Source organism: Hyla sarda, assembly GCF_029499605.1.
Source record: "Hyla sarda isolate aHylSar1 chromosome 2 unlocalized genomic scaffold, aHylSar1.hap1 SUPER_2_unloc_2, whole genome shotgun sequence".
NCBI lineage: Eukaryota > Metazoa > Chordata > Amphibia > Anura > Hylidae > Hyla > Hyla sarda.
This window is the reverse complement of record NW_026607607.1, coordinates 260,888-273,612: the sequence shown is the minus strand read 5'-3', so window position 1 is coordinate 273,612 and position 12,725 is coordinate 260,888. Positions and strand designations below refer to the sequence as shown.

The window sequence follows — 12,725 nt, the reverse complement described above, 5'->3', positions numbered from 1 at the left end:
TCTTCCACACAAAAATACCTACAACAACTAGAGAACCTGGAGGATCGTTTTAAACAAAAAGGGTATCCCAAACCCCTTATACAAGGAGCACGCCAGAGAGTGGACGAATTAGAACAAAGTGCTTGCTTGAAAAATAATAAACAGGGTAATGCAGAGGGGGGTTATAATGATGAAATTGATTCTGTTTTTCTAACTAGGTATTACACTTCACACACCAATATTTTTTTTTATTTTTTTTTTATTTTTTTGTATAGGTAATATCACCAGCTCATATTATTGTGTCATGATTACTGGCACCATATGTAGTCCCCCAGTTATTCTTCTTTAGATGTTTTCCGTGTCCTGTGCAGTATCTCTCCCAGAAGTCCACTTGATGGCCCCCGTGGTGGTCTACACCCCGAAGTCATCAATTTTTACTCTAAGAGAGAGTGTGCAGCTGTTTCTGGAGACGGTCAACAATAACCTCTGCATGGTGGAATAATAGGTCACGATGTTTATCAGGATCAGTAGAAGCATCACCCACTCGATGATTATGATGGGGATTTCACGGATCTCGTCCCAGTCTTCATCATTATGGAATAATTCCTTTAATGTTTCATATCCAAAATAGAAAACTACACAGACAAAAGTCAGGCCACAGCAGGTGCATCTACTATGGTGGATGACTTTTTTTGCTCCTGGTAATTTATACATCTGGATGGACTGCCCAAGGTAGTATAAGGCTTCACATGTAATGGAAATTATCGTGCTGACAAAGTGTATCCTGGGATATTCTTCGGGGGACAATACATGCATAACAGCTGTGGAAAAACAGGAGGCCCACACAATGGCCAGCAGGATCCTCTGGATCAGGACCTGATGACCCCTGAACTCTTCAGTATGCATAACCATATACTTATAAATAAGAAAGGTTAGTACCAAAGTGCCAATGGACGTCCCTATGAATCCAATTCTGAATAATATGCTTTCGGGAAAGACATTTCCCACGTCACTGTGAAGGAAAAGAAACAATGTTATTATGGATATTTCCTCACTCCCAACCCATGAAATAAGAATCATTTGCTTGTTTATCTTACCTGATGCTCATCAGTGGCGAGGCTGCATGGCCGAGGACGACCGTCATGATGTAGCTGGTGGCAAGCCAGGCCGCACACCAAAACGCCAACAGGAGGGGGACGAACCCCAGTCCTTTTAGCTCCATTTAAGACAAGTAGAAAAAGAAGACGCTAATCTCACTATTCTCACTAATCGCACTGGAACAGACTGAAGGCTCGGGCGGCTGTCAGTGGGATGTCAGGCCTCCAGCTGTCTATGACATCACATGTGACATGTCAGAATGACTGCTTGTTTCTTTGAGCTGCCATGATTTAGTATCTGCTATAGACAGAACCTGATGTTTTTACTATGGACCTTACAGACCTCAGAACCCAAGTAATTAGTGCAGGGGCTCCATTTTGATCATCTCATATTTCACATTATTTGAGTTCCAGGGCTCAGATACATTTGCACCCTCTATAGCAGTGGTCTTCAAGCTGTGAACCCCCAACCGCTGCAGAACCACAACTCCCAGCATGCCCAGACAGCAACTTTGCATAAGGAAATAGTCTAATTAAACTTTTCTTATATATAGAATCCCTGAAATCTCCAATCTCTCCTTTTATTGCTTTATGATCTGTGTTACTTATTTGTAAAAAACAATGTTTCTGATTGTCTTCCCCCCACACACTTATGGGCTATCTCTTCAAACGACTTTATTTGACCTAAAGCGTATAATTGATTTACATAAATAAGCCCCTTTTCATCCAAAAGAGTGAATCTTTAATTTTAAGGAATTCTTTAAGTGCTTTATTCGACCATAATGAAGTAAAGTCAAATCTCCATGTGATTTTAAACATTTTTTAAGTTCCTCCCATACTTAATTATCTAGATATGCATGGGTGTAGTGAGTATCCCAGCTTCCAAAATCTCAAAAATATCCTTATAACGACCCATTAGGGTATGTTCACACTACAGTGTGTGAATGGAATCTCCGCTCGCTGAATTCAGTGAGCAAAGATTCAGACTGGCAGCCGGCGGCGGCGGTAGGACCGGGCGGCACTGAGCCGTCACCATTGACAGCTATGCAGTGCTCGCGGACTTCCGTGCAAAGAATGAACATGTTCTTTCTTTGGGCGGAACAATTTCAGTGGCGCTGAAATTCCGCAGTGTGAACGGCTCTCGCGGAAACCCATTCACATTAATGTTAAGTTCACACCGCGGAATTCGGCTCTCGGAATTCCGCCCGTGGAATTCCGTGGGAATTCCGTAGTGTGAACATACCCTTAGAGAGAAAAAATAGGACTACATTTTCCCTCCTTCTCATAATAGTCTGCAATTTTAGTGCTAAAAAGTACCTAAAAAAAAAAAAAGTGCCCAACCCCCATCGTGCTCAGCTAACGTTAAAGAAACATATTTCATTCTCGTGCTTTCCTGCCCCAAAGTAGTGAATTTAATAAAGAAATAAGAGCTTGGAGCCATTTTTCTGATATCCATACAGTATAGAAACATAGAATGTGTCTGCAGATAAGAACCAATTGGCCCATCTAGTCTGCCCAATAATCTGAATCCTATGAATAGTCCCTGGCCCTATCTTATATGAAGGATAGCCTTATGCCTATCCCATGCATGTTTAAACTCCTTCACTGTATTTGCAGCGACTAGTGTTGCTCACGAATATTCACAATTCAAATTTTAATCGTGAATATAGCATATTCGCGAATTTGCGAATATTGCAAATATAGCACTATATATTCATAATTACGAATATTCGCTTTTTTTGCGCATATGTGAAAATTTGTGCGCATATGCGCAAATTTGCGAATATTGAGCCCTCCCTTCATTAATGGTATAGAGAACTGTGACTAGTGCATCAACTCTGTGATTTTTTGCCCAATAAAACCAATAGGCTAATTGTGGTCTATGGGGATCTCACTGCATGTAAGATAAGCAGGACCGTCTCGGCAGTACAGTGGGATGGGAAACCGTCACTGGTTCGAGTCCCAGGGTGGACAGTGTTACAGTGTTGTGGTTAAACTTTACTTTCCTGGAAAAGCTGCTGAGTTGCCCATAGCAACCAATCAAATTGCTTCTTTCATTTTTCAGAGGCCTTTTCAAAAATGAAAGAAGCGATCTGATTGGTTGCTAAGTATATAGTAAACATTCATATATGTGGTCAATATATAGTATACATTCATATATATGGGGGTAAGTATATAGTATACATTCATATATATGGGGGTCAGTATATAGTATACATTCATATATGGGTGTCAGTATATAGTATACATTCATATATATGGGGGTCAGTATATAGTATACATTCATATATATGGGGGTCAGTATATAGTATACATTCATATGTGTGGTCAGTATATAGTATACATTCATATATGGGGGTCAGTATATAGTATACATTCATATATATGGGGGTCAGTATATAGTATACATTCATATATATGGGGGTCAGTATATAGTATACATTCATATGTGTGGTCAGTATATAGTATACATTCATATATATGGGGGTCAGTATATAGTATACATTCATATATGGGGGTTAGTATATAGTATACATTCATATATATATAGGGTCAGTATATAGTATACATTCATATATATGTGGTCAGTATATAGTATACATTCATATATATAGGGGTCAGTATATAATATACATTCATATATGGGGGTCAATATATAGTATACATTCATATATACGGGGGTCAGTATATAGTATACATTCATATATATGTGGTCAGTATATAATATACATTCATTTATATGGGGGTCAGTATATAGTATACATTCATATATATGGGGGTCAGTATATAATATACATTCATATATATGGGGGTCAGTATATAGTATACATTCATATATATGGGGGTCAGTATATAATATACATTCATATATGGGGGTCAGTATATAGTATACATTCATATATACGGGGGTCAGTATATAGTATACATTCATATATATGTGGTCAGTATATAGTATACATTCATATATATGGGGGTCAGTATATAGTATACATTCATATATGGGGGTCAGTATATAGTATACATTCATATATATGGGGGTCAGTATATAGTATACATTCATATATATGGGGGTCAGTATATAGTATACATTCATATGTGTGGTCAGTATATAGTATACATTCATATATGGGGGTCAGTATATAGTATACATTCATATATATGGGGGTCAGTATATAGTATACATTCATATATATGGGGGTCAGTATATAGTATACATTCATATATATAGGGGTCAGTATATAATATACATTCATATACGGGGGTCAGTATATAGTATACATTCATATATATGTGGTCAGTATATAGTATACATTCATATATATGGGGGTCAGTATATAGTATACATTCATATATGGGGGTCAGTATATAGTATACATTCATATATATGGGGGTCAGTATATAGTATACATTCATATATATGGGGGTCAGTATATAGTATACATTCATATGTGTGGTCAGTATATAGTATACATTCATATATGGGGGTCAGTATATAGTATACATTCATATATATGGGGGTCAGTATATAGTATACATTCATATATATGGGGGTCAGTATATAGTATACATTCATATGTGTGGTCAGTATATAGTATACATTCATATATATGGGGGTCAGTATATAGAATACATTCATATATGGGGGTTAGTATATAGTATACATTCATATATATGGGGTCAGTATATAGTATACATTCATATATATGTGGTCAGTATATAGTATACATTCATATATATAGGGGTCAGTATATAATATACATTCATATACGGGGGTCAGTATATAGTATACATTCATATATACGGGGGTCAGTATATAGTATACATTCATAAATATGTGGTCAGTATATAATATACATTCATATATATGGGGGTCAGTATATAGTATACATTCATATATATGGGGGTCAGTATATAATATACATTCATATATATGGGGGTCAGTATATAGTATACATTCATATATATGGGGGTCAGTATATAATATACATTCATATATATGGGGGTCAGTATATAGTATACATTCATATATATGGGGGTCAGTATATAATATACATTCATATATGGGGGTCAGTATATAGTATACATTCATATATACGGGGGTCAGTATATAGTATACATTCATATATATGTGGTCAGTATATAGTATACATTCATATATATGGGGGTCAGTATATAGCAGTGATTCCCAACCGCGGTGCCGCGGCACACGTGTGTGCCGTTCAGCACTGCCCGTGGTGCCGCTGGATTTTGCCGTGATTTTTTTTATTTTTTACTATTATTTTTTTTTAAATGTCCCGCCCCGGCCTGACGGCGCAGGGGGGAAGGGAAGTCTGCGTGCGCACTGCGCACACAGCGTCCCCCTCTATCTCCTGCGTTTCCTGTGTTCCCCTCCGTCCCCTGCGTCTGCCGCGTGACCCGTGTTCCCCTCCTTCCCCATCTGTTCCCTGTGTCCCCCGCATCCCCCTCCTTCACTCTCCGTCTCCTGCGTCCCCCTCCGTCCCCCTCTCCCTTGCGGCGCAGTGAGCCGGATATGGTGCCCTGGGGCGGAACGAGCTGCACCAGCGCCGTACTCCCGTGCCTCCTATGGAACTGCAAGCTGTGCGGGCCGGCTTGCTTAAGGTACCGTACCCTTTCCACCCCTCTGTTCACCTTCTCAACCCTGTCTAAATCCCCCCACCTTCACCCAGGTCCACACTCTACCCCTCCCCCCCCCCCCGACCCCGTCACTCATGTCCACCCCCCCCTGTCAGCCATGTCTGCCTTGTATACCTCCCTGTCCATCTCTATCACCCATGTCCACTCCCCCTGTCAGCCATGTCTGCCTTGTTTACCTCCCTGTCCATCTCTATCACCCATGTCCACCCCCCCCTGTCAGCCATATCTGCCTTGTTTACCTCCCTGTCCATCTCTATCACCCATGTAATCCCTCCCTGTCACCCATGTAATCCCTCCATGTCACCAATGTAATCCCCCCCTGTCATCCATGTCCACCCTCCCTGTCACCCATGTCCACCCCCCAGTCACCCATGTGCACCCCCCCAGTCACCCATGTGCACCCCCCCAGTCACCCATGTGCACCCCCCCAGTCACCCATGTCCACCCCTAAGTCACCCATGTCCACCCCCCCAGTCACCCATGTCCACCCCCCTGTCACCCATGTCCACCCCCCCTGTCACCCATGTCCACCCCCCCTGTCACCCATGTCCACCCCCCCTGTCACCCATGTCCACCCTCACTGTCACCCATTTCCACCCTCCCTGTCACCCATTTCCACACTCCCTGTCACCCATGTCCACCCTCCCTGTCACCCATATCCATCCCCCCAGTCACCCATGTCCACCCCCCCAGTCACCCATGTCCACCCCCCCCGTCACCCATGTAATACCTCCCTGTCACCCATGTAATCCCTCCCTGTCACCCATATAATCCCTCCCTGTCACCCATGTAATCCCTCCCTGTCACCCATGTCCACCCCCCCTGTCACCCATGTCCACCCCCCCTGTCACCCATGTCCACCCCCCCTGTCACCCATGTCCACCCCCCCTGTCACCCATGTCCACCCCCCCTGTCACCCATGTCCACCCTCCCTGTCACCCATGTCCACCCTCCCTGTCACCCATGTAATCCCTCCCCCGTCACCCATGTAATCCCTCCCTCGTCACCCATGTAATCCCTCCCCCGTCACCCATGTAATCCCTCCCCCGTCACCCATGTAATCCCCCCCGTCACCCATGTCCACCCCCCGTCACCCATGTCCACCCCCACTCTGTCACCCATGTCCACCCTCCTGTTCACCCATCTGTCCCTTTGTTACCGCAGTCCACCCCTCTCTGTCACTCCTGTCCCTCTTTTACCCCCTTGTCCACCCCTCTGACCCCCTGTCTCCCCTCTCCACCCTCCTGTCACCCATGTCCACCCCCTGTCCACCCCTCTGTCACCCCTATGCCCCGTCACCCATGTTCACTCTTCTACACCCATCTATCACCCTTGTACACCTCTCTACACCCCTCTGACACCCATTTACACTTCTCTACAACCCTCTGTCACCCATGTACACCCATCTGTCACCCATGTACACTCCTCTGTACCCCTCTGCCACCCATGTACACTCCTCTACACACCTGTCACCCATGTACACCCCTCTGTCACCCATGTCCACCCCCCTGTCACCCATGTCCACCCCCTCAGTTACCCATGTAATCCCTCCCTGTCACCCATGTAATCCCTCCCTGTCACCCATGTAATCCCTCCCTGTCACCCATGTAATCCTTCCCTGTCACCCATGTCCACCCCCCCTGTCACCCATGTCCACCCCCCCGTCACCCATGTCCACCCCCCCTGTCACCCATGTCCACCCGCCCTATCACCCATGTCCACCCCCCCTGTCACCCATGTCCACCCTCCCTGTCACCCATGTCCACCCCCCCTGTCACCCATGTCCACCCTCCCTGTCACCCATGTCCACCCTCCCTGTCACCCATGTCCACCCTCCCTGTCACCCATGTAATCCCTCCCCCGTCACCCATGTAATCCCTCCCCCGTCACCCATGTAATCCCTCCCCCGTCACCCATGTAATCCTCCCCGTCACCCATGTCCACCCCCCGTCACCCATGTCCACCCACACTCTGTCACCCATGTCCACCCTCCTGTTCACCCATCTGTCCCTTTGTTACCCCAGTCCACCCCTCTCTGTCACTCCTGTCCCTCTATTACCCCCTTGTGCACCCCTCTGACCCCCTGTCTCCCCTCTCCACCCTCCTGTCACCCATGTCCACCCCCTGTCCACCCTTCTGTCACCCCTATGCCCTCGTCACCCATGTTCACTCTTCTACACCCATCTATCACCCTTGTACACCTCTCTACACCCCTCTGTCACCCATTTACACTTCTCTACAACCCTCTGTCACCCATGTACACCCATCTGTCACCCATGTACACTCCTCTATACCCCTCTGTCACCCATGTACACTCCTCTACACCCCTCTGTCACTCATGTACACTCCTCTACACCCCTCTGTCACCCATGTACACTCATAGGCGTGCGCACAGGGTGTGCCGGGTGTGGAGCAAAAGGGGCAGCTGCCCCGGGCCCTGTAATTCCTGGGGGCCCAAAAGCAGCTCTCCCCTTTTGCCCCATAAAGCTGATAAAGGCTGGCGGGCCAGGCGTCAGGGACCCGGCCAAAATGTTAGTAGGAGTGGGCGGGGGGGCGGGTTTGCGCCGCACGCTACCTTTTTATGTTCGCCACCGCCGTCACTCATTCCCAGGCAGCCAGTACCGCAATGGCTGTCTGGGAGATGGTCACGTGACGTGACGTGTGGTGCAACGTCACGGGCGGCATCATAGAGAGGAGCGGAGCATAGAGAGTCTCCCGCTCCTCTCAGTCCCCACACGGCCGCTTCCAGGATCAAGGCCGCAGCAAGGGACCCACCGCCGGGGGTATCCTCCCCTCACTTGCATAATCTGATAATCCCCTCCCCCGTACGTATCCTGTACTGATCCTGAGTTATATCCTGTATTATTATAAAGAGCTGTACTCACTATTCTGCTGGTGAGGTCACTATGTACATACATTACATTACTTATCCTGTACTGATCCTGAGTTATATCCTGTATTATTCTAAAGAGCTGTACTCACTATTCTGCTGGTGAGGTCACTGTGTACATACATTACATTACTTATCCTGTACTGATCCTGAGTTATATCCTGTAAATCTTTTATTAGAAAAATATAAATCATAACAAACACAAAACCAGCACAACTTTGCCATAATGGAAAACAACAAAATGAAATAACATAAACCCAAACTTTTCAAGAACAAAAATCCTGCCTAAACGGCCAGCCCAGCTTTTCCTAAAAATACTAATACTACACCAAACATAACCAAATACACTCACATGCATGCATACCTAATGTGCAAAAACCAAAAATAAAATAGCATATTTAGCTTTAACTAAAAAAAAAAATAAAAAAAAATAAAAAAAAATAAGTTCGACTGCCATCTATCACTACTATAAACACTATATAATACACAAACCAAGATATAAAACGAACAAAATTATAATATTTACTATATATACTATATACATACTATATACATATAACCTATATACACCTATAAATATACAGAAAACACACCTACAAATATAATAAAACAACCTACTCTAAACTGTCCCTTCACCCACACCACCCGCCCTCCTGTACATGGGTCAGAGTCCATAGAGTTCATAGTCCTTGTTACGCCGAGCGCTCCGGGTCCCCGCTCCTCCCCGGAGCGCTCGCTTCTCTCTCGCTACCGCAGCGCTCCGGGCAGCTCCACTGACCCGGTGCGCTGCGATACCGTCTCCAGCCGGGATGCGATTCGCGATGCGGGTAGCGCCCGCTCGCGATGCGCATCCCGGCTCCCGTACCTGACTCGCTCTCCGTCTGTCCTGTCCCGGCGCGCGCGGCCCCGCTCCCTAGGGCGTGCGCGCGCCGGGTCTCTGCGATTTAAAGGGCCACTGCGCCGCTGATTGGCGCAGTGGTTCCAATTAGTGTGTTCACCTGTGCACTCCCTATTTATACCTCACTTCCCCTTCACTCCCTCGCCGGATCTTGTTGCCATTGTGCCAGTGAAAGCGTTTCCTTGTGTGTTCCTAGCCTGTGTTCCAGACCTCCTGCCGTTGCCCCCGACTACGATCCTTGCTGCCTGCCCTGACCTTCTGCTACGTCCGACCTTGCTTCTGTCTACTCCCTTGTACCGCGCCTATCTTCAGCAGTCAGAGAGGTTGAGCCGTTGCTAGTGGATACGACCTGGTCACTACCGCCGCAGCAAGACCATCCCGCTTTGCGGCGGGCTCTGGTGAAAACCAGTAGTGACTTAGAACCGATCCACTAGCACGGTCCACGCCAATCCCTCTCTGGCACAGAGGATCCACTACCTGCCAGCCGGCATCGTGACAGTAGATCCGGCCATGGATCCCGCTGAAGTTCCTCTGCCAGTTGTCGCCGACCTCACCACGGTGGTCGCCCAGCAGTCACAACAGATAGCGCAACAAGGCCAACAGCTGTCTCAACTGACCGTGATGCTACAGCAGCTACTACCACAGCTTCAGCAATCATCTCCTCCGCCAGCTCCTGCACCTCCTCCGCAGCGAGTGGCCGCTTCTGGTCTACGACTATCCTTGCCGGATAAATTTGATGGGGACTCTAAATTCTGCCGTGGCTTTCTTTCCCAATGTTCCCTGCACTTGGAGATGATGTCGGACCAGTTCCCTACTGAAAGGTCTAAGGTGGCTTTCGTAGTCAGCCTTCTGCCTGGAAAAGCTCTGTCATGGGCCACACCGCTCTGGGACCGCAATGACCCCGTCACTGCCTCTGTACACTCCTTCTTCTCGGAAATTCGAAGTGTCTTTGAGGAACCTGCCCGAGCCTCTTCTGCTGAGACTGCCCTGTTGAACCTGGTCCAGGGTAATTCTTCCGTTGGCGAGTACGCCGTACAATTTCGTACTCTTGCTTCAGAATTATCCTGGAATAATGAGGCCCTCTGCGCGACCTTTAAAAAAGGCCTATCCAGCAACATTAAAGATGTTCTGGCCGCACGAGAAATCCCTGCTAACCTACATGAACTCATCCATCTTGCCACTCGCATTGACATGCGTTTTTCCGAAAGGCGTCAGGAGCTCCGCCAGGATATGGACTTTGTTCGCACAGGCGTTTTTTCTCCCCGGCTCCTCTCTCCTCTGGTCCCCTGCAATCCGTTCCTGTGCCTCCCGCCGTGGAGGCTATGCAGGTCGACCGGTCTCGCCTGACACCTCAAGAGAGGACACGACGCCGCATGGAGAATCTCTGCTTGTACTGTGCCAGTACCGAACACTTCCTGAAGGATTGTCCTATCCGTCCTCCCCGCCTGGAAAGACGTACGCTGACTCCGCACAAAGGTGAGACAGTCCTTGATGTCTACTCTGCTTCTCCACGTCTTACTGTGCCTGTGCGGATATCTGCCTCTGCCTTCTCCTTCTCTACTATGGCCTTCTTGGATTCCGGATCTGCAGGAAATTTTATTTTGGCCTCTCTCGTCAACAGGTTCAACATCCCAGTGACCAGTCTCGCCAGACCCCTCTACATCAATTGTGTAAACAATGAAAGATTGGACTGTACCATACGTTACCGCACGGAGCCCCTTCTAATGTGCATCGGACCTCATCACGAGAGGATTGAATTTTTGGTCCTCCCCAATTGCACTTCCGAAATCCTCCTTGGACTACCCTGGCTTCAACTCCATTCCCCAACCCTGGATTGGTCCTCTGGGGAGATCAAGAGTTGGGGGCCCTCTTGTTTCAAGGACTGCCTAAAACCGGTTCCCAGTACCCCTTGCCGTGACTCTGTGGTTCCCCCTGTAACCGGTCTCCCTAAGGCCTATATGGACTTTGCGGATGTTTTTTGCAAAAAACAAGCTGAGACTCTACCTCCTCACAGGCCTTATGATTGTCCTATTGACCTCCTCCCGGGCACTACTCCACCCCGGGGCAGAATCTATCCTCTGTCCGCCCCAGAGACTCTTGCTATGTCGGAGTACATCCAGGAAAATTTTAAAAAAGGCTTTATCCGTAAATCCTCCTCTCCTGCCGGAGCCGGATTTTTCTTTGTGTCCAAAAAAGATGGCTCTCTACGTCCTTGCATTGACTACCGCGGTCTTAATAAAATCACGGTAAAGAACCGCTACCCCCTACCTCTTATCTCTGAACTCTTTGATCGCCTCCAAGGTGCCCACATCTTTACCAAACTGGACTTAAGAGGTGCTTATAATCTCATCCGCATCAGAGAGGGGGATGAATGGAAAACGGCATTTAACACTAGAGATGGACACTTTGAGTATCTGGTCATGCCCTTTGGCCTGTGCAACGCCCCTGCCGTCTTCCAAGACTTTGTTAATGAAATTTTTCGTGATCTCTTATACTCCTGTGTTGTTGTATATCTGGACGATATCCTGATTTTTTCTGCCAATCTAGAAGAACACCGCCAGCATGTCCGTATGGTTCTTCAGAGACTTCGTGACAATCAACTTTATGCCAAGATAGAGAAATGTCTGTTTGAATGCCAATCTCTTCCTTTCCTAGGATACTTGGTCTCTGGCCAGGGACTACAAATGGATCCAGACAAACTCTCTGCCGTCTTAGATTGGCCACGCCCCTCCGGACTCCGTGCTATCCAACGTTTTTTGGGGTTCGCCAATTATTACAGGCAATTTATTCCACATTTTTCTACCGTTGTGGCCCCTATCGTGGCTTTAACCAAAAAAAATGCCAATCCCAAGTCTTGGCCTCCTCAAGCGGAAGACGCCTTCAAACGGCTCAAGTCTGCCTTTTCTTCGGCTCCCGTGCTCTCCAGACCTGACCCATCTAAACCCTTCCTATTGGAGGTTGATGCCTCCTCTGTAGGAGCTGGAGCGGTCCTTCTACAAAAAAATTCTTCCGGGCATGCTGTTACTTGTGGTTTTTTTTCTAGGACCTTCTCTCCGGCGGAGAGGAACTACTCCATCGGGGATCGAGAGCTTCTAGCCATTAAATTAGCACTTGAGGAATGGAGGCATCTGCTGGAGGGATCAAGATTTCCAGTTATTATTTACACCGATCACAAGAATCTCTCCTATCTCCAGTCTGCCCAACG

The 12,725-nt window shown here is 46.9% G+C and overlaps 1 protein-coding gene across 1 annotated transcript; it reads right to left on the bottom strand.

Moving 5' to 3' along the window:
* Positions 1–246: 246 nt before the first annotated feature.
* LOC130298367 (uncharacterized) lies at positions 247–2,135 on the bottom strand. The gene is made up of 2 exons (XM_056551302.1): positions 1,077–2,135; positions 247–991 (listed from the first exon to the last, which is right to left on the bottom strand). Exons 1-2 carry the CDS (start codon positions 1,199–1,201, stop codon positions 391–393), a joined length of 726 nt encoding a protein of 241 aa, XP_056407277.1. The 5' UTR covers positions 1,202–2,135; the 3' UTR covers positions 247–390.
* Positions 2,136–12,725: the final 10,590 nt, after the last annotated feature.